The following is a 22485-nucleotide window of genomic DNA, read 5'->3' on the forward strand; positions in this document are numbered from 1 at the left end:
TAAAGTATAATTTTAAAAAAAGAGGCCAGGTGCAGTGGCTCACGCGTGTAATTCCAGCACTTTGGGAGGCCAAGGCAGGCAGCTCATGAGGCCAGGAGTTCAAGACCAGCCTGGCCAAGATGCTGAAACCCCGTCTCCACTAAAAATACAAAAATTAGCCAGGCGCAGTGGCAGGCGCCTTTAATCCCAGCTACTCAGGAGGCTGAGGCAGGAGAATCGCTTGAACCCAAGGGATGGAGGCTGCACTGAGCCGAGATCACGCCACCAGTGCAGTCCAGCCTGGGTGACAGAATGAGACGCTGTCTTAAAAAAAAAAAAAAGAATAGTTAAAAAAAGAATACCACGGTTAAGTCTTCTCTCACTCACAGCAGAACCCAAGACACTCAGGTATCGGGAGGCGGCCTTCATCCCCCGGGAGGCCCCACGGCCGGAACACAGTGGGCAAAGCAGGACTGCTCCTCGCAGGCGCCCTCCCACCCGCACTGCCATGCCCAGCTGCCCGACACAGAATTCGCAGTCCAAGCCTGAGGATGGCTACACATTTCCACCGAAACGGCGTGTCGGGTGCAAAATCGCAGGGCACCAGGGAAACACAGCATGATCTCAGCGCTTCCCTCAGGCAGGAAGGGCTCCTGGTTTGCCGAGTCTTTGCCTCTGTCCCTGGGCCTTGGAAGGGGGCGGAGGGGGGTAAGCTGGGGGGAAGGGGGCGGGTTTTGTCCACCCAGATGTCTCCAATCCTCCCCCAACCACCTTGGGCTTTCCGTCCGTGCTTCTTGCTGGGCAGCCTCTGGCTTCACCAGCTCCTTCCGTGCTCTTTGCAACCAAGCCACATTTTGGATTTTTCCAACGCAGGCCCTGTGTGTACGTGTGCACGTCTGTGTGCGTGGATGTGCACGTGCGGATGTGATTGTGTGTGCACGTGTATTTCACAGATGCATGCTTATGCATTCATGCGGTTTCTGTGTGTGCATGTGTGTGTGTGCTCATGTGGGTATGTGTGGGTGTGTGGTATGGGCACACACATGTGCATGCATATGCATTGCATGTATGTGCACACGTGTGTACGTGTTCATGTGCACCTATGTGTGCTGAATGCACACCTCTTTGCACATACATGTGTGCAAATGCACTGCATGAATGTATGTGTGCATTACTTCGTGTGTGCACCTGTGTGCCTGTGTGCATATGTGTGAGAAGTATGCACACTAGTGTGCATGCATATATGTACATGCCTGTGCATTACAGGACTATGTGCATGTGTTTTCATGTGTGCTGTGTACACGTGTGGCTTGCTGAGTGCACACGTGTACCTGCATGTGAATATGCATTACATGAGTGTGCATCGTGTGTGCTTGTGTGTGTGTACACGTGTGGCTTGCTGTGTGGGTGCAGACATGTACATTAATGTGAATATGCGTTGCATGAGTGTGCATCGTGTGCCTGCGTATGTGTGGCTTGCTGTATGTGCACACACGTGGATATGCACTGCATGTGTGTGCATCTATGTGCGTGCCTGTGTTTGTGTGCATGCACACGTGTGTCTGTCCGTCTGCTTGATAACACTGTCTCCATGGCCCGCCACCTCCCTGGCCCAGCTTGGCCCTCCCATCCTCCTCCACCATCCCGAGTCTGCCAGCCTCGTCCTCCACATGACTTCCAACCCTGCTCATAGCCACTGACCTAGAACCCTGTGTCACCAGGAAGCTCCCTCCTTCCCCGGCTCCACCTGCCCTCCAAGGCTGCACCCACTGTGAGGACTCCGGGGCCCACTTACTGTTCCTTCCACTGACCCCAACCCCTCCTCCATGGCTCTCACACAAACCCAGCAGCAGCTTCACCCCCGCACAACGCTGCACTGCCAGCTTTCCCAGTGCTTCAGGGCTACGGCTGACGTCACCACCGTGTGCGCAAACCCACCAGTCCCCAGACCCCACGCTCAGCCAGCAGGGTCCAGACAAGACTGGTAGACACAGTGTGCCCTCCTGGCCTCCACCCCTTCTCCCGCCGTCTGCCCTCAGCCCCCGTCCCTGGAGAACTCCCCCGTTTGTCTCCCAGTCTTATCTCTGGGCCGGCGTCCCTCCAGGATGGCTGAAGGACAAGGCCACCACAGGAGAGACAAGCGCAAGCCCTCTATCAGGCACGTGGGACCCTCGACCTCAGGCTCCATCGCCCACGGCTGCGGCAGGCCGGCCGCTGCCTGCAACGCCTCCTTTCCCCAGACACAGACTTCCACCCTCACCGTTTCCTCCTGGCAGGACGCACACTTAGGACAGCTCCCCAAACGCCACCCGATAGAGAGGAGGGGAGAAAGGGAGGGACCAGCGCTCGGTTTCACGGAACAGCCTTCATCACTCATACTCAGGCGATCACTCCCTGCTGGACTCTGGTGCTGCAGACCCCTCTGAGGCTAATCTTCCAGCTGTGTGTGTGAGGGATGGAGTCCCCAGTGTGTGTGAGGGATGGAGTCCCCAGGTGTGTGTGAGGGATGGAGTCCCCAGTGTGTGTGAGGGATGGACTCCCCAGGTGTGTGTGAGGGATGGAGTCCCCAGGTGTGTGTGAGGGATGGAGTCCCCATGTGTGTGTGAGCGATGGAGTCCCCAGGTGTGTGTGAGGGATGGAGTCCCCAGGTGTGTGTGAGCGATGGAGTCCCCAGGTGTGTGTGAGCGATGGAGTCCCCAGGTGTGTGTGAGGGATGGAGTCCCCAGGTGTGTGTGAGCGATGGAGTCCCCAGGTGTGTGTGAGGGATGGGCTCCCCAGGTGTGTGTGAGCGATGGAGTCCCCAGGTGAGTGTGAGGGATGGGCTCCCCAGGTGTGTGTGAGCGATGGAGTCCCCAGGTGAGTGTGAGGGATGGAGTCCCCAGGTGTGTGTGAGCGATGGAGTCCCCAGGTGTGTGTGAGGGCTGGAGTCCCCAGGTGTGTGTGAGGGATAGAGTCCCCAGGTGTGTGTGAGGGATGGAGTCCCCAGGTGTGTGAGTGATGAATTCTCCCAGGTATGTATAAATGAATGCAAATGCACGTGCTTTGGGCTCGAAGGCTCTTGGGGAAGCAAACCCAGTCAATGATCCTGCGAGTGAGTAAATGAATCTCTCTAAATGAATCTGCCATGTCGTAACAAACTCCTCTGCTCTCTCTATTTCCAAGGCCTCGTCTTCCAATTCAGCACATTCCCTGGGCTTTTCAGGTGGTAGGCAGGAAATTGTGGGTCCCCACAGACACCCCTACTTCTCTTTTCGCTCCTAAAACTGACTTCTAGGGTCCACAAACGTGAAAAAAAAAAAAAAAAACCCACCAACAGAACCCACCCAGCTGCAAGCCGGCCCTCAGGAAGAGGGAGCCTGGGAGAGAACGCAGGTGCCCGTGTGGAACGTTCAGCTTCTGTGCCAACTTGGGAAGAGCCCACACCCTCAGCAGAACCCCTGACGGCCACTGCGGTTTCTAACGGGGCCCTTCGAAGCTCCAGATGTTTCTGGAACGAGGCCATGTACCTCATCAGGACAAGGCGGAACGGACCACAGATGTCATGAGTCACCCTGAGAACACACTTTCTACTGATTCAAACCGTTTTTTCTGTTTCACATCAGCCAGGCAACTCGAAACACAGGAGGGACCCACGGTGAAGTCCCCAAGGCCATGTGGGGCATTTGAGCTCCTGCGGAAGGTGAGCAGGCTCGCACAAATGCCCTCCACCCTGGCAATGGCAGGAAGGCGCTCCTTCTTGGCAAACTCAGAGTCCCCAACCTGGATCCGATCCCATCCCATCCCATCCTGTCCCGTCCTGTCCCGTGTCCCGTCCTGTCCCATCCCCTCCCCTCCCCTCTCTCCCCCTCCCCTCCCCTCCCCTTCCTTCCCCTCGCCTCCCCAGAGTCTTGCTCTGTTGCCCAGGGCTAGAGTGCGGTGGCACAATCTCAACTGACTGCAACCTCTGCCCCTGGGGTTCAAGTGATTCTCCTGCCTCAGCCTCCCCAGTAGCTGGGACTACAGGCGTGTGCCACCACCATGCCCGGCTAATTTTTGTATTTCTAGTAGAGACGGGGTTTCATCATGTTGGTCAGGCTGGCCTCAAACTCCTGACCTCAAGCGATCCGTCCACCTCGGCCTCCCAAAGTGTTGCGATTCCAGGCCTGAGTCATCACGCCCGGACACTTGGGTTCCCTTAAACCCTATTGTGACACCATTCAGGTGTTTCACATAAAAATGAAAATGAGGCAGTTCCAAGATTCCTCCCACTTTTGGGTTTTCATAAGAACGACATAATCATTACCCAGCAACAGCAGTAGCCAAGGACGTCATTGACGCAGTGCCCTCCGTGTGCCTGCAGCCTTCTCGACAGTAACGTTCACTGGGCATGGACGGTGGCGGATGCACACCCGCCACCGGCCTGGGTGCCCCTGACGGAAATGTCCAGTTCACTCAGCCCCAGCATCACCCTGGGTGCCCACACCTGCTGATGACCACTTCCGTCCTCACCTGCTGGTTTTCCACACCCTTTGCCAAAGCCCACTAAACATGGAAACTTTCCGAACGTTCTAGAAAAGGAGGAGGAGGAGGAGGCGCAGAGGGCACGTCTGTGCTCTTCACTCACTGCCGTGCGCTTTGATGCCAGGCAAAGGGTTTTTTCGGTGGTTGTGATTTTGGAGGTGGGGTGGAACCAGTCACATAGTCTGCCCCTTTCATTCTAGGTTTGGGGAGCCTCTGGAAGGGTCCCCAACCTGGAGATAATTGTAGTGCGAAGAAAGCTCAGAACAGTGAAAGAGAAAGTCCGTCCACGTGCCAGGCGCGGTCACTCACGCCTGTCAGTCATCTCAGCACTCTGAGAGGCTGAGGCAGGCAGATCACAAGGTCAAGAGTTCCAGACCAGCCTGGACAATGTGGTAAAACGCCATCTCTACTAAAAAATACAAAAAAGGTGGGGTAGGCAGACTGGGCACTGTGGCTCCTGCCTGTAATCCCAGCACTTTGGGAGGCCGAGGTGGTTGGGTCTCCTGAGGTCAGGAGTTCGTGACCTGCCGGCCAAAATGGCAAAACCCCACCTCTACTAAAACAAACAAACAAACAAACAAAAAACAAAAATTAGCTGGGTGTGGTGACAGGTGCCTGTAATCTCAGCTACTTGGAAGGCTGAGACAGGAAAATCAGCTTGAACCCGGAAGGCGGAGGTTGCAGTGAGCCGAGATCATCGCGCCACTGCACTCCAGCCTGGGCAACAGAGTGAGAGACTCTGTCTCAAAGAAAAAAATCAGCTGGCCATGGTGAGCACCTGCAGACCCAGCTACTCGGGAGACTGAGGCAGGGGAATAGCTGGAACCTGGGAGGCGAAGGTTGTAGTGAGCCAAGGTTGAGCCACTGCACTCCAGCCTGGGCAACAGAGTTAGACTCTGTCTCAAAAAGAAAAAAGAAAAGAAAAAAGAAAACGCCTGCACACTGGAGGGAGCAGCTGTAGTCTCGCATGGGAATACCAGTTGGCAGCTGATACATTTCTTTTTTTTTTTTTTGAGACGGAGTTTCACTCAAATTTCTTACTATTTTATTCAAATAGTTGAAACACCCTTATTTTTCTGCTGCTAAAAACGCAATCGCTCTGGAAGTACTGTCCTCTTTTTGAAGATGTGTCACCAGGGAGATGACCGGTCACAGGATACAGCTTCCAGGAGACAGGAGAAGTAACTTCAGGGTAGCTTAGACACACCATGGCGACCGCAGTTAGCACCAGCGCCTGGCGTATTTGCAAATGACCAAGAGTCCATTCGTGAGTGTTTTCACCACACACACACACACACACACACACACACACATCCTGCAAAGTCTGTGAGTTCATGCATATTTAAAACTATTTCGCCATGAACGCATATACATCAAGACACCACGTGCCACTTCATAAATAGATACAATTTGTATTTGTCAATTAAAAGAAATAAACACATCATTAAAATAAATCTGGCCCCTAGTTATTTGGTATCATAAAGAGTTTCTGAACTACACCAGAGCATGGTAGTTGCAGAACCACCCCAGGGCTGCCTCCAGCATCCTGCCAGTAAGTGGACTTGTGCCAGCAACTGAAGAACTGAGTCTAGAAAACACGACATCATCACTGCAACAGATTACGGACGAGAGCAAGGAATTCCAAGTTCACCCGACACCCTACACTTCAGATGTGACCGCTGAGTCCAACACAGTCTGTTCACGCCAGGGAAAGGCAAGAAAACAGAGCTGGCGGCGGCCGCTGGGCTCCAGAAACTTTCTCTGCCTGTCAACTAGACATAGGAATGGGCTTCCTGTCTTTGGCAATAGTTAAACTCGCCTCTCTGTCCTACAAGCTTGCAAACTATATACAGGTGCACAGGCACCGTGGCTCACACTTATAATCCCAACACTTTGGAAGGCCGAGGAGGGAGGATGGCTTGAGCCCAGGAGTTCGAGACCAGCCTGGGCAACACGATGAAACCCTGTCTTTAAAAAAAAAAAAAAAAATGCAAAAATTAGACAGGTGTGGTGGTGCACACCTGTGGTCCCGGCCACTTGAGAGGCTGAGGTGGGAGGATGGCCTGGGTCTGGGGAGGTTGAGGTTGCAGGGAGCTGAGATTGCACCACAGCGCTCCAGCCTGCACAACAGAGAGAGACCCTGCCTCAAAAAAATAGCGGGGGGGGGGGCGCGTAGTGGCTCACGCCTGTAATCTCAGCACTTTGGGAGATTGAAGCAGGCAGCTCACTGAGGTCAGAAGTTGGAGACCAGCCTGGCCAACATGGCGAAACCCCTTCTCTACTACATTAGATGAGCATGGTGGCGTGTGCCTGTAGTCCCAGCCACTCAGGAGGCTGAGGCACGAGAATCTCTTGAACTCGGCAGGCGGAGGTTGCAGTGAGCTGAGATTGTGCCACTGCACTCCAGCCTGGGTGACAGAACAAGGCTGTGTCTCAAAAAAAAAAAAAATGTGTATGTGTATATATATATTCATTTTGAAATATATATATATAAATTCGGAAATATATATATATATTTGGAAATATATATGTATTCAGAAATATATATGTGTATTCAGAAATATATATATATATACACATATATACATGTACTTGGAAATACATATACATGGACTTGGAAATATATATATGTATTTGGAAACATATATATGTATTTGGAAATATATATATATATTATAGTTTTATATGTGAAATTACATGCAGTTTAACCACCTGCATATGTGTGTGTGTGTGTGTGTGTATATATATTTCAAAAACATATATATATATATATATATATATATATATATATATATATATATTTTCAGCCTCAAAACTCCTGAAGATAGGAGTTTTGTTTGGGCTGGGCTGAGCATGCCTTTTATATGTATATATTTCTCTCTGTGTGTGTGTGTGTGTGTGTGTATGCCGGTGGTTAAATTGCAGGTAATTCCTTGTCTGAGGTGGCCCAAGATAACATCTTGGCTTCATCCCGCGACGACAGCACGAGGGTGCAGAGGTGACGTAACAAGCTCTTTTCCGTCACTTTACAATATGTTAGGTAAGAAGTGGGAAGCTTTCTCTTGTTCTCGTGCCATCACTCTGGGACCATCCCCTGAGCTGTGCCAAGTTTTACATGAGGTCACAGAATGGTGTGAAGGTTAGGTCTGGGCTCAGCAGCTCTTGGAATCTCCCTGTGAGGGGCTTGGGGAGACAAGGAACCCCGGGTCTCACCCCCAGACATTTTGATTTTGCGGTCTGGGGTGAGGCTCATGAGTCTGCATATTTTCTTTTTTTTTTTTTTTTTTTGAGACAGAGTCTTGCTCTGTCCCCAGGCTGGAGTGCACGATCTCTGCTCACTGAAACCTCCGTCTCCAGGGTTCAAGCCATTCCCCTGCCTTAGCCTCCTGAGTAACTGAGACTACAGGCATGTACCACCACACCCGGCTAACTTTTGTGTGTGTGTTATTTTAGTAGAGATGGGGTTTCACCATGTTGGCCAGGATGGTCTTGATCTCCTGACCTCATGATCCTCCCACCTCTGCCTCCCAAAGTGCCAGGATTACAGGCATTAGCCACTGTGCCCAGCCGAGCCTGTATTTTTAACAAACTTCAGGGTGATGCTGAAGGACTCTACCTTCAGGAGTTTTGGGGCTCAGAAGACAGCCAGGCAGGGCTGTCCGGAATTCCCCACTCTCTGTCCCTGTCACCACTTCCACAGGCAGATGCTAGCTCCACACCACGTCCCTACAGGAAACTGAGTCATTACCTCCCAAGGCTAATGCGGAAACAGGAAACTGACTTCCACTTTTTCCAGCCTCACCCCAGGCACTTCCCAGCTACTTTCTCAAACTGGTCTCTGCCCTGTTGTTTGGGGCTAGCTCCAAATAACCCCTCCTCTGCCGGTCCCTGGTCCCAACTGTTAGCCCTTCACCGAGCCCTTGTTATCTCTGTAAAATGATGCAAGGCCAACACACACACACACACATAGACACACACACACAGGCACACTCGCAGACACACACACACATACACAGACACACACACAGATACATACAAGACACACACAGACACACACGCATGGAGACATATAGGCACACACAGATACACAGACACAGACACACAGGTACACACATGCACACAGGTACACACAAACACAGACACACACAGACACAGACACACGCACAGATACATACACAGACACACACACATGGAGACACACAGGCACACACACAGATACACAAACACACAGGTACACACACACACAAACAGACACACAAACACACATACAGGCACACACACACAGAAACGGACACACACACAGACACACAGACACAGGCACAGGCACACACACAAACACAGACACACACAAACACACACAGACACACACACAGACACACAGAAACACACACAGAGACACATACACGCAGACAGACATACAGAGATACAGACACACACACAGAGACACAGACACACAGACACACAGGTACACACACAGACACACACACACAGACACAAAGCAGCTCAGATTGTTCATTACAGCTTTGTTGTTCAAAGTAGTGACATTTCATGAAGTCTCAGCGAACACTGAATTTAGCGCACAGCAAACCGTCGCTCCTAGGGAAAGACCAGGCTAGCTTCCCAGAGGTCATCAACCCATCAGTACCTAAGCACGTCTTGCGTGGGTTTCTGTTTGAAGACACCGTAGTGAATACACATTGTGGAGTCACTCACACTGGTCTCGAAGCTAACAGCACTGAAACTTGTGCCTAAATGAAGCTCATCAGATGTGCATTTCCGCAGGAGAGCATCCTAGCTTTCCCCGTACTTAGGGACGTGAGGTACCATGCCAGCAAAGACTTGGGGATACTTGAAAGCACAAATTCACTGACAAAAAGCAGGAAAACACAAAACCCAGCACTCAACTAGACCTTGAAAAGAACCCTGTTGACCATATGCGGTGGCACAAGAAGGCAGTGTTTTGCTTTGTTGAACTTCAACTGAGAACACGTGGTACTGAGAAACTCAGTTCTGGCCAGGCGTGGCGGCTCATGCCTGTAATTCCAGCACTTTGGGAAGCCGAGGCAGGTGGATCACTTGAGGCCAGGAGTTCGAGATTAGCCTGGCCAACATGGCAAAACTCCGTCTCTACTAAAAACACAAACAATTACCCCAGGCACCTGTCATCCCAGCTACCTGGGAAGCTGAGGCAGGAGAATCACTTGAACCCGGGAGGCGGAGGTTACAGTGAGTTGAGATCGTGCCACTTCACTCCAGCTCTGTCCTGGGTGACACAGCGAGACTCCGTCTCAGAAAAACAAACAAAAAAAAAAGTTCAATTTTTCTCTTGTTCTGTGTATGTACAAAATATGCCGCGTGTAAGGGGAGGAACAGAAAAGGTCACGACCGGGTCTGGGTTTTATACCACGGTGATGAAATAATCTGCGCAACAAACCCTCACGACACGTGTCTACCTATGCAACAAACTCTCACATGTATCCCTGAATTAAAAATTAAAGTTCCAAATAAAAAAAAAAATAAATGCCAGGAATTTTGACGTGAGGATTACAAATACATTTTAGTGAGGGGCCAAGTTCACGAATACAGAATCCTTGAATGATGAAGGTTGTGTGTACACAGGTTAAAACAATAACAGTGTTTGTCATGGTGTCCAAATTATATCCTTGTCTTTCTCAGAAAATTTAAAATCCCTCACCCTCTGCAACATCCTGTGAATTAGGTTGTTACACCATGGGACTGATACAGAGGTGTCCTGGTCGGCAGCAGGGGGAGGGTCACAGAATTTGGGCCCCTCATCTGCCTCACTGCATCCTCTACCACGCCATGAAAGCCTATCCCTTCTTTCTGAACCAGGAAAACTTCTATTCACCCCTCAAGGCCGTGGCAGAATGTCATCTTCTCCAGGAAGCCCTCTGTGATCCTCTTCCCTGGCCAACCCAAGTGCTTTCTCACAAGCATTTGTAAGAGGCGATTTGTAAGGGCATGACAGTTTAAGGAGCACAAATGCAGACTCCAGTTCTCAACTCCAGCAGCAAATTGCACACATCTGAGGGGTTTTCCTAAATCCTGATGCCTGGGCCAATTAAATCAGAAACTTTCCAAGGTGAGATGCAGGTATCTATATTCTAAAGCCTACCCATGTGATGCAGGCGTGTGGTCAACTCTGCAGGCAGGCACCTGTTACAGATTCTTACCTCCTTAATGTGTCTTAAGAGAACTTGCATCTTCTCTCTCACCTCTGCTGACTTATCCAGGCTCTGCTAAAAATACCACCGGCCCCTCCGACCTGTTCTCCGTGCTATTACCCAAAGAGGGGCCTTCGGCAGGTTAAGTGTCCCTGCAGAGCTGTCTGTGTCAAACCCTTCCGGGGAACTCACATCTGCACTCCTCAGCAACCGCGACAGAGGCAGCCATGATATGGGTCTGCAGCTCCTAGAGTCTGAGATGAACTGCAGCTTCCCCATCCTCACTCTCACTGCTTCTCTACCAGGGTGAGACAGTCTTCCTCTTCCTTACAACTGCCTTCCTCTGCTCATTCTTCGAAGCTTTGTGTCCAGGGAGGGCCCCTCCTGGGAGAACTCTCTCTGACCCCCCGCGCGAGTGTGGTCCCTGCTCTATGCTTCCAGACATCCAGGGCTTCCATGCCCGAATTGATACCCTGGTCGTTACTGCCCAGGCAGAGAACACAAAACAGGGACCAGGTATGTCTTCTCTGTGCCCACAGCAAACAGCACCAAGAACACAGGGAGCATTTAACTTCAACCTATGTTGGCTAAAGGAATACACAAAAGAGCCAAGGACTGAGAGAGAGGATGAACGGCAGGTAAGTGGATGGATGGATGGGTGGGTGGGTGCGTGGGTGGACGGATGGATGAATGGATGGATGGATGCATGGATGCATGGGTGGGTGAGTGGATAAATTAATGAGTAGGTGGATGGTTGGGTGGATAGCTGGGTAGATGGACAGATAGTTGGCTGGATGAGTGGAAGGATGGGCAGTGATGGGATGGATGGTGGATAAGTGGATGGATGGTTGGGTGGATTGATGAGTGGGTGGGTGAGTATGTAGGTGAGTGGATGGATGGATAGATAGGTGGATGGATGGATAGATAGGTGGATGGATGGACAGGTGGATGGATGGATGGATGGTTGGATGGATGAATAAATGGATGGGTAGTTGAGCGGACGAGTGGGTGGATAGATGGATGGAAATGTGTGTGGATAGGTAAATGGATGGTCGGGTGGACAGATGGCAGGTGGGTGGATGGATTGGTAGGTAGGTGGATGGACGGACAGATGGATGGATGAATAGATAAGTGGATGGATGGATAGATAAATGGGTGAATGGATGGATGGATGGGTAAACTGATGAAAGAATGGGTTAACAGATGGATAGATGAGTGATGGATAGATGACTGTATCAACTGATGAGTGACTGGATAAACTAAAAGGATGGGTGAATAGATGGATGTATGTGTGGATGGAAAGATGGGTAGATGGATGGATGGATGAACAGATGCATGAATGGATGGGTAAATGAATGGGAGGTTGGATGGATGGATGGATGAACAGATGCATGAATGGATGGGTAAATGAATGGGAGGTTGGATGGATGGATGGATGAACAGATGCATGAATGGATGGGTAAATGAATGGGAGGTTGGATGGATGGATGAACAGATGCATGAATGGATGGGTAAATGAATGGGAGGTTGGATGGATGGATGAACAGATGCATGAATGGATGGGTAAATGAATGGGAGGTTGGATGGATGGATGGATGGACAGGTGCATGAATGGATGCGTAAATGAATGGGAGGATGGATGGATGGATGGACAGGTGCACAAATGAACGGGTAAATGAATGGGAGGTTGGATGGATGGATGGATGGATGGACAGGTGCACGAATGGATGCATAAATGAATGGGAGGTTGGATGGATGGATGGATGGACGGGGCACGAATGGATGCATAAATGAATGGGAGGTTGGATGGATGGATGCATGGATGAATGGATGGGTGAGCGAATGGCAGGATGGGTTAATGGATGGATAAATGGATGGATAGATGCATGCATGCATGCATGAATGGGTAAATGGATGGAAGGGCATACGGACACCTAGAACACAGAGACCCTGAGGAGCTGGAGAGGCCTCAGTGAGTGTTCTGAGACAAGATTCAAGGGAGTTTTCTTCCATATCAAAATGCCCATCGCTGATTTAGGACACTCTCCTCCCCTTCAAGTCACACAAGTGGTGAAGGCAAGTGTCCCTCAGGGTCCACAAGGCCAGGCCTGGAGAGGTCTGTTTACCCCGCACATGCAGCTACCAACTCCCAAGTCCAGCAGCCCCTATGCCCAGGTGGGTTGATGAATGGATGGATGGATGGATGGACTCATGTCCATGAGCATTTTTCCCCACGCTGACCACGTGATCACCAGCAAGCTCCTGAACTCTCTAACTCCAGCGTCTTTATCTACAAAAAGCCCACGAGATATATCTTAAGGGTTTGCTGAAGAGAACAAACTGAATGCTCTTTGAAAAATGTAGTCCACAGCACAGACATTCACATTCGAGAACCAGTCATGGGAAATCACAAGCAGGAGGGGATAAACAGAATATCCAGTAGAATAACAATTCAGCGGTGTTTGACAGCTCAGCCACACATGCAGACCTCTGAGGGACTTTTAAAAATTCCTAACAGCGGGGTGCAGTGGCTCCCGCCTGTAAACCCAGCACTTTGCAAGGCCAAGGCAGGTGGAAGGCTTGAGTCCAGGAGTTCAAGACTACCCTGGGCAACATAGAAAGACCTTGTCTCTACAAAAAAAGAAAGAAAGAAAGAAAAAGGGAAAAAAAAAAACTAGCTGGGTATGGTGAGGCACGCCTGTGGTCCCAGCTACTTGCGAGGCTGAGGTGGGAGGATTGCTTGAGCCCAGGAGGTTGAGGCTGCGGTGAGCTATGACTGCACCACTGCACTGCAGTCTGAGTGACAGAGCAAAACGTTGCCTCAAAAAATAAAAATAAAAACGCCTAACACGTCTGTAAAGCAGGCTACCCAGAAAGTCCTGTGCAACAGTGACTTTTTCAAGCTCTCTGCAATGGGGCCAAAGCTGAGAACCTCAGATCTAGGTCAGCAAGAGCCAATGGACGGGGGTCAAGCAGGTTTGCATCTGAAACCATCACTCAGAAATCAGGAATGCAGGAGGGATGGGCAGCACAGATGCCACTGTGTTCTTCGCCTGGACTCTATAGGATTAAAATATAAAAATATGCCCACTAGCCTGGCCAACAGAGCGAAACTCTGTCTCAAACTACACACAAGAGGCTCAGAGCCCGGGGGTTCAAGGCTGCTGTGAGCCGAGATCACACCACTGCACTCCAGCCTGGGCAACAGAGTAAGATCCTGTCTCAAAAAATAATAATAATATTGCAGTCTGAGCATGGGGGCTCACGCCTGCAACTCCAGCATTTTGGGAAGCTGAGGTGGACTCTTGGGCCCAGGAATTCGAGATCAGCCTGGGTAACATAGTGAGACTCCTATTCTACAAAAAGATTCAAAAAATTAGCTGAGCGTGGCACATGCCTGTGGTCCCAGCTCCTCAAAAGGCTGAGGTGAGAGACTCGCCTGAGCCCAGTGAGCTACGATCATGCCACTGCACTCCAGCCTGGGCAAGTTTAAAATAAAATTAAAAAAAAAAAGATTACAAGCCACCATCCAGTGATACCTTTATGATATGATGAGTGTGTAAGGAGCTTGTGGTTTAAGAGTGGAAACTGCTTCCCAGACGTGGCTGTAGCTGTCCGTGTCGTGTGTCTATTGGATGCTATGTTAGACCACAACCACAGCCTCTTGAGTAAAGACCTCAGCATGGGGGGCCCTCTACCTTCATGGTGGCCTCTGCAGGGTCCGCAGAAGTCACGTGTTCCTATCTGTGTCCTGCTTGCCACCCCCAAACCTTCCCCGTCCTGCTATTCTAGGTATGAATCTCTGCATTAAATGCCTAACACTTTCCTGTCTGCCTGTGTCCCTTGAACTGCTGAGAACGTTTCGTGCTGAATTCATCGAAGACAGCCCCGTGTTAACTCACATTTAGAACCAAACCTGTTCCCCCAGAAGAAGAAAACCAGCAGCAGAGAGGCTGACTGGCAATCTTTGAGACCTGGCAGGAGTTATAAAATCTCTATGCCTCCAGAAGTCCCTTGGCCCTAAAGGACAATGCAGTCTGTTTATTCTTGTCATCATTCCCGTCCATCGTGCTCCTGCAGATACAAAGGCTCCCTCTGGTCGCATCGCCTTGCGGATCAATGCTCGCCAGGGCGTATTTAGACAATCATTTTGCAGGGTCAGGCAAAGCAGACACAAACGAGAGGCTTGTCCGGCTGCACTGTGGCTGTGAGTAACGCCTGCAGAATCTCTGCAATGTTACGGCTCTGGCTGGTCTGCCACCTCCTCAGAAAGGACTGTCAGCTCACCGCCTACATTATTATTATTATTATTATTGAGATGGAGTCTCACTCTGTCACCAGACTGGCGTGCCATGGTGCCATCTTGGCTCACTGTAACCTCCGCCTCCCGGGTTTAAGCGATTCTCCTGCCCCAGCCTCCCAAGTAGCTGGAACTACAGGCACCTGCCACCACGCCTGGCTAATTTTTGTATTTTTAGTAGTCAGGGTTTCACCATGTTGGCCAGGACGGTCTCCGTCCCTCGACCTCGTGCTCCACCTGCCTCTGCCTCCCAAAGTGCTGGGATGACAGGCGTGAGCCACCTTGCCTGGCCCGTTATATTGTTATCAGCTTTTAAACCGTGACCTCAGAGAAACGGCTTTGCTCCCCGAAACGCCGCAGCAAAGCCCTCCTCCGGGTGCTTCTCACAAACAGAGGACCCACCCCAGCCCAGAACACCACTAAAAGTTGAGGGAGCCAAGTGCTTTAAAGGGGTTTTGCAGCCGCTTTCAAGCTCATCCAGCTGCCGCCTGCGGTGACAAACGGTTTCGGTCTCAGCCCAGCCCACCCGGACAGAGGGCGCGGAGACAAGCCTGCCCGTCCTGCTGCTTCCGCAAGACTGTCCGTGCTCCCCGTGTGGATTTTCTCCCCTCCTCGGATGAATTTTCTTTGCAAAGCCGGTGGCTGCACGCTCCTTTCACAGCCCACTTGAAAAACGCTGGTTTGGAGCCGGGCGCGGTGGCTCAAGCCTGTCATCCCAGCACTTTGGGAGGCCGAGGCGGGTGGATCACGAGGTCGAGAGATCGAGACCATCCTGATCCACATGGTGAAACTCCGTCTCTACTAAAAATACAAAACATTAGCTGGGCATGGTGGCGCGTGCCTGTAATCCCAGCTACTCAGGAGGCTGAGGCAGGAGAATTGCCTGAACCCAGGAGGCGGAGGTTGCGGTGAGCCGAGATCGTGCCATTGCACTCCAGCCTGGGTAACGAGAGTGAAACTCCGCCTCAAAAAAAAGAAAAAAAGAAAAGAAAAACGCTGGTTTGAATCTGACTCAGGAGGGAGAAGAAAGGAAGTTTCTGGCTTCCTGTTCGGGGGACACGTTCTGGCGATGACTAGGAGACCGTATGAGGCGAGGCGTGGCAGCAACACTGAGTCATTGTAGAAACAAACCCGAAAAACACGCCCGTGGCCAACTCGCCCACAACTCGCCGAGGAACCACGCCAAGAAAGAATCCCCAACAGGAAATTCAAGAAGAGGAAGTCCTTCTGGTCTCTAGAGATGTGAAAGCTATCTGTTGGACCAACAGTACTAGAAACGTTGGTGAATAACCGTGTTTCAGCCAAGCGACTGGACTCAATCAAAAAAGACAGCAGCGAACCCTCCTGCCCTGGACAGCGCGCAGCCTGCAGCCACAGCAGCGCCCGGAGAGCCCTTCACAGGCCATCGAGCCCCACCTCGCCAGCAGGGAGAACACGACTGAGCCACCGCCGGCAGCTGCAAAGAAAAAAAACCTCACGCGCTGGGATGCCGAACCTCGAACCTCAGGACTCGGAATGAGGAAGCTTCCCCGCCATCGCATTCTCTCCCCGGCAGCCCCAGAGCCCTTTGTCTTTCTCTTGCCAAGGCTCTAAAAACGGGCTGTTCTTTGCTGAGGATACTAGAGCAGCTAGAATTCCAACCCCCTCTTCCTTGAAAACGACCCATGCCTGGGTCTCTCTCCCCCAAGTATCAGTGAAAAGCGCATGACAAAATTTGCTTTGTTTTCCCCTTGTTAAGCTGTCTTGGGTTACAGGAGTCCCTTCCAAGGAAGAATGTACGACCGTTGATTTTAAAAAATGATTTTTCAGGTGGCTGACATGTGTCCTCCCAGCACTTTGGGAGGCTGAGGTGGGCAGGTCACTCGAGGCCAGGAATTCGAGGCCAGGCTGGCCAACAGGGTGAAACCCCGTCTCTACCAAAAATACAAACATTAGCCAGGTGTGCTGCTACACTCCTGAAATCCCAGCTATTTAGGAAGCTGAGGCAGGAGAGCCACGTGGACCCAGGAGGCAGAGGTTGCAGTGAGCCGAGACCCTGCTATGGCACTCCAGCCTGCGACACGGTGAGACTCCCTCTTAAAAAAAAAAAAAAAAAAAAAAGATTTTTTTTTTCAATCTGGGCAACACAGCAAGACCCTGTCTCGACAAACAAATGTAAAAGTGGCCAGGCATGGCGGTGTGTGCCTGTAGCCCCAGCTACTGCAGACGCTGAGGTGGGAGGATTGCTCGAGCCCAGCAGGTGAAGGCTGCAGTAAGCCCTGATCGCACCCCTGCACTCCACTCTGGGCAACAGAGCAAGACTTCCAACCTCAAAAAAATATTTTTCAAGAGCAGAAAAACAAACACCGTATATTCTCGCTCATAGGCGGGTGTTGAACAATGAGAACACATGGACACAGGGAGGGGAGCACTACACACTGGGGTCCGTTGGGGGGAAATGGGGGAGGGGCGTAGGGGTGGGGAGGTGGGAAGAGATAGCATGGGGAGAAATGACAGATACAGGTGAGGGGACGGAAGGCAGCAAAGCACACTGCCATGTGTGTACCTATGCAACAATCTTGCATGTTCATCACATGTACCCCAAAACCTAAAATGCAATAAAAAATAAATAAATAAATAAATAAATAAATAAAAGAAAAAAAAATATTTTTCAGCCTGGCCAACATAGCGAAACCTCATCTCTACTAAATATACAAAAATTAGCCAGACATGGCATTGCATGCCCGTAATCCCAGCTAACTAGGAGGCGGAGGCAGGAGAATTGCTTGAACCATGAGCCGAGATGGTGCCACTGCACTCCAGTCTGGGCAACAGAGATTCCATCTATAAAAAAACAAAACAAAACTTTTCTTCCTTTGCACCCCTAGACATAGAGGTCTTATTTCTTACCACGTCTATAAATCACAAAGGACACAACTCTTTTCCCCTGAAGTAACGAGAGTGATCTGAAAATGTTCAGCCTGACTGAAAGGCACCACAAGCTCCATGTGGCTAGTGAGAAGTCCACCGCCCTTGGGGAAAAAGATATCTAAGTTAGAAAGCATTCCAGACCGTAGCTGTGAAATCCTGCCACGATTTCTAGGTGCCGAATTGGCGAAACTGTCGTCTGAGCTGCATTTCTTTCTAAATGACAGCATGTAACCACCGTAGGGCCTTCCAGAAGAAAGTGACTTCCAAACAAACAAATGAAAAATCAGGTTCTTGAATATCTCCAAAGTGTAAAGACACATATGTGTCCATACATGAAAACTGTGTCTCACAGACAGAGAAAGGAGAAACAGCTGAAGCAGGGAGGTTTTTTGTTTGTTTGTTTTTGAGACTGAGTCTCTCTGTGTTGCCCAGGCTGGAGTTCAGTGACAGGATCTCAGCTGACTGCAACCTCTGCTTCCCGCGCTCAGAAAAGTCTCATGACTCAGCCTCCCAAGTAACTGGGATTAAAGGCGTGCACCACCACGCCCAGCTAATTTTTGTCTTTGTAGTAGAGTCTGGGTTTTGCAACGTTGGCCTGGCTGGTGTTGAACTCTTGGCCTCATGTGATCCCACCGGCCTTGGCCTCCCAAAGTGCTGGGATTACAGGTGTGAGCCGCCTTGCCCGGCCTAAAGCAGGCAGTTAAACGCAAGGCAATCAACTTTTACCAGAGCCAAACGCTGGCGGAAAATCAAGGCAGACTCGCTGGAGGATAAAACCCACTTCCTCTGCCCGGAAGGCAGAAACGTTCCCCTAATAACTTCTACACACACCGAGGGAAGGGAGACCGGAGCTCGGGAGACGCTGAGAAAGCGAAGCGCAGGCTTGCTCTGTTGGGGTGAAGGAATCCCGAAGAGACCTGGTATTGCTCCATAGATGTGGGCTCACGTGGGCATTTGGAGTTTTTCAAACTGCCCAGGCTGCTGTGCCTGCCGGGGTCAAAACATCCTTTTCCGGAGAGCAGGGACCCATCGGGTGTGCTGTGCGCTACCATCAGGGACGGGACGCTCCCAACCGCGGGGCCAGCCCTAAATCTGCACATACATACAACTCTCAAGCCTTCCTCTCGGTTTTCCACCCTCAACACAACTGGCACTTGGCACCAGATGAATTCCTTGTGTGGGGGCTGTCCTGGGCCTCAAAGGATTCTGACAGGCTTCCCTGAGCAGCCTTTTCCACGGCAGGATGGTGGCAGGTCCCACAGTCTCCTGAGGGCCAACGTCGCCCTGGGGGGGGAGTCCTCCTCTCTACAAAGCTAGTGCCTCCTGGCTTCCTCTGCAGCCTTCCCCCACTCCTTCATCCATCCCACCTATGCCCCTGAGGATTTAAGAAGACACCAAGGAACACAGGGGTCTGGGTCTCCAAAACGCTGAGATCAGGCCATGGTTGTCAGCATCTGTGCAACCCTCCCCCTAGGCTCCGTGGGGTTTTGCAGCCTGAGGCATACCGCTACAGGAAAGTGCGTTCTGAGCACCACCAACTCAAAGGTGACGTTTCCTGATGAAACAATACGTGTATTAATGTAACCGCGACAGGGGGTTTCCACCTCCATCTCTAGTAGGGTGGTACTGGAAAGCGGGGGTGAAAAGGGTCCCCCAAGGACATCCAGCAGCACTCAGGGCCAGGCCTTCCTCTGCGATTGGAAGGACAGACTGGCCCCTGCTATCTTCCCGGCCGCTGCCCTCACCACCCACCCGCCTGCCCCCTATGCAGCCACCCTTCCCTGGACGCAAAGTCTCAGCAGTCTCGGGGTCCCTAAGCCCAGTCTGCTTCCAAAACCAGGGAGCTCCAGATGAACACTACTGTGAGCTTAAAAAGTGCAACAGCCGGGCGCGGTGGCTCAAGCCTGTAATCCCAGCACTTTGGGAGGCCGAGGCGGGTGGATCACGAGGTCGAGAGATCGAGACCATCCTGGTCAACATGGTGAAACCCCGTCTCTACTAAAAATACAAAAAATTAACTGGGCATGGTGGCACGTGCCTGTAATCCCAGCTACTCGGGAGGCTGAGGCACGAGAATTGCCTGAACCCAGGAGGCGGAGGTTGCGGTGAGCCGAGATCGCGCCATTGCACTCCAGCCTGGTTAACAAAAGTGAAACTCCGTCTCAAAAAAAAAAAAAAAAAAAAAAGTGTGCAACGGCTTGTTTTGCGCTCAGAGAAGATAAGGCTTTACCCCCCTCTCTCCTCCAGTGACCTGTAGAGCCGGACCAGCCGGCCATTCTGTCCCCAGGGCTTCAAAACCCAGCCGAGCCCCTCCCCAAGCCCCACCACTGGGAACGCCTGAGTTATTTAGCGATGGGACTATAGCGGTCCCCGTGTCCTGTCCGCCTGTTTAGACGCCTCTCTTCTCCTGGAAACTAAATTCTTCAGACACCAGAACTCTTTTGGATATATTTTCCTGCCCCCAAGCACACAGCAGCTGCAAAGGAGGGAAGGAATGAACGCATGAAGGATGAAGAAATGCGTTAGCAGAGAGACGGGTGCAAACGCCCGTCTGCAGGTGCCTTGCGAGCAAATGCAGCCGATGAAACCCTGCAGAGGTCTCCCGGCGGCGGCGGCAGCCTGCTAAGGAAAAACGAGAGAAACAGGAAGCCGCGTGTGGCACCTCCCTGCGGGCTGTAAACGCCTCCAAGTTTTACAAAACGGAGCCGGCTACACTGTCAACTCGACCAAGCGAAAGCGCGATTTCCAGGAGACCCGGGACGCGTTTAAAGAGCGTGTAAACCCATCAGCAGCTCCTCCCTAAAAACAGAGACCAGCCTCATCACCGCAGCTCCGGGCTGAGCTAGATCCTCTCAACACCGGCAGGAAATTTCGCGGCACAAAGCCGGCCTCCTGTGCCCTCCCAGAGCTGGGCGTTCCCGCCTCTCATTCCTCAATTCGTCCAGCCCCGAGAAGGCCGGTCAAGTCTACACTGCCTGCAAGCCGCTCCTCTTAAAAGTCTGCCCACAGGAAGGGGCAGAAACGCACCGGCTGGTGGAATTGATAGCACATCACACCCAGCGGGGTCCCTGTTTCCCTTTCGACGCGAGGGAAACAGAAAAACACGAGTAAATAATAATAAGCAGAACGAGGCCCGGTTCAGGGCGCGGGAGGGTGGCCGTGGCTCCCCCCTCTCCGGATACGTTTTCTGTTTTCCCAACTCTCCAGCGCTACACATGAACACTTTGGTAACCACGCGTTTCTTTCTGAAATGCCCGGGGCCTGCATCCACACGCGAGTTTTGAACAGTTTCAGGCCTCAAAGTTTGTTTCCAACTTTTCCTTCCCCTCCCCCCGTCCTCCGGGCTCCCAGCGATTCCAAATTTAGGCCCGGGACGCAGGGCGTGGCTCCGAGAGGCGACTCCAGGGCGGCCTAAAGACGCAAGTCCCAGACCCCGGGGGGAGAGGGCGGGGTGGGGTCAGGAGCTGATGCCAAGGGGCAGAGATCCGCTAGAAAGCCGCCGGAATCAGGAAGAATGAAATGCCACCTCTCCCAAGGTCCTCCCCGGATTTCAGAGTTTGCGCCTCCGACAACAAACGCTGACCTTTTCCCTCTGGAATGCGACTCCCACCCGGCCCCAGGGAGAGGACTGGGGAGAAAGTGGGCGCCTCCTCCCTGCCTGGGCCCAGCTGGCCACAGCGCGTCCCGCCGCGGTTAGGGGCGGGGGTCCCGGTGTCCCCGCGGGGCGTCCCCCAATTCTGCACCCGCCAGCGGATCCCCAGGCCCGGCCCGCGCCCCCCGAGTCCCCCCACACCCGAATCCCGCCGTTGGCTCACCCGGGGCGGCCAGCAAAGCGCCGAGCAGGCCGAGGAGCAGCAGCAGCGCCAGCGCAGACCCGCGGGCCATGGTGCGCCCAGTGCGCGCAGGGACGCTCCCGAGTGCAGCGCGCGGGCGGTGGCGGCGGCAGCGGGACTGGCACCCCCGGGCCGTGTGGGGCGGAGCTCGGAAGGACCCGAAGTGGGCGGGTGAGGGGAGCCGCCCTGCAGGCTCAGCCCCGGCTGCGCCCGCCCGGCGCGCCCCACCCCGGCCTTGGCGCGCTTGGGAGGGGCGGGAACGCCGGGCGGTGGGAGGGGACCGGGAAGGAGGCGGGCGGGGCCGAGGGGAGCACGGGACAGTCCCTCCCATCCCAGCAAACCGTAGACTCCCCACACCCACAAGCCCGCCGCCAGGCCGCCCAGGAGGCGCCGACCCCGAGCAAAGAGAACTCCAACATTCTCAGGAAAGTGCGTGTCCCCCACCTCTCTGCACCCCCGTAAATTGCACGCCCCAGGGAGTATAGCAGCACGAAACTAACGCGCTTCTTGGAAACCTATAGCCCCCAAGTCCCCTCCCTACTCGCCCCTGCAGCCTATTCTCCGCTCCTTGCGCAAGGACCCCCTCGCACCCTGGTCAGTGGTGGGAGCAGAAGAAACTCCCAGGTCTCCTGCTCAGCAAAGTGCGGGTCCCTCCCTCCCTACGCCGCCTCAATGCACGCCTCTATAGCAACACAAAACTGCTGCCCTTCTGGAAAACCTGCAACTCCCTCTACTTGCCCCTGCAGCCCTTTCTCCGCCCCTTTCACAAGGACCCCTC

The 22485-nt window shown here is 52.4% G+C and overlaps 1 protein-coding gene across 1 annotated transcript in view; it reads right to left on the reverse strand.

Moving 5' to 3' along the window:
- The window catches only part of CD99 (CD99 molecule (Xg blood group)), a 57451-nt gene extending 35517 nt beyond the window's left edge, over positions 1 to 21934 (reverse strand). The window contains exon 1 of the mRNA XM_039475628.2: positions 21690 to 21934. Within this exon, the coding sequence (XP_039331562.1) occupies positions 21690 to 21759 (70 nt within the window). The 5' untranslated portion in view covers positions 21760 to 21934. The remainder of the gene's footprint in view (positions 1 to 21689) is intronic.
- Positions 21935 to 22485: the final 551 nt, after the last annotated feature.

Source organism: Saimiri boliviensis, chromosome Y (genome assembly GCF_048565385.1).
Source record: "Saimiri boliviensis isolate mSaiBol1 chromosome Y, mSaiBol1.pri, whole genome shotgun sequence".
Classification (NCBI taxonomy): domain Eukaryota; kingdom Metazoa; phylum Chordata; class Mammalia; order Primates; family Cebidae; genus Saimiri; species Saimiri boliviensis.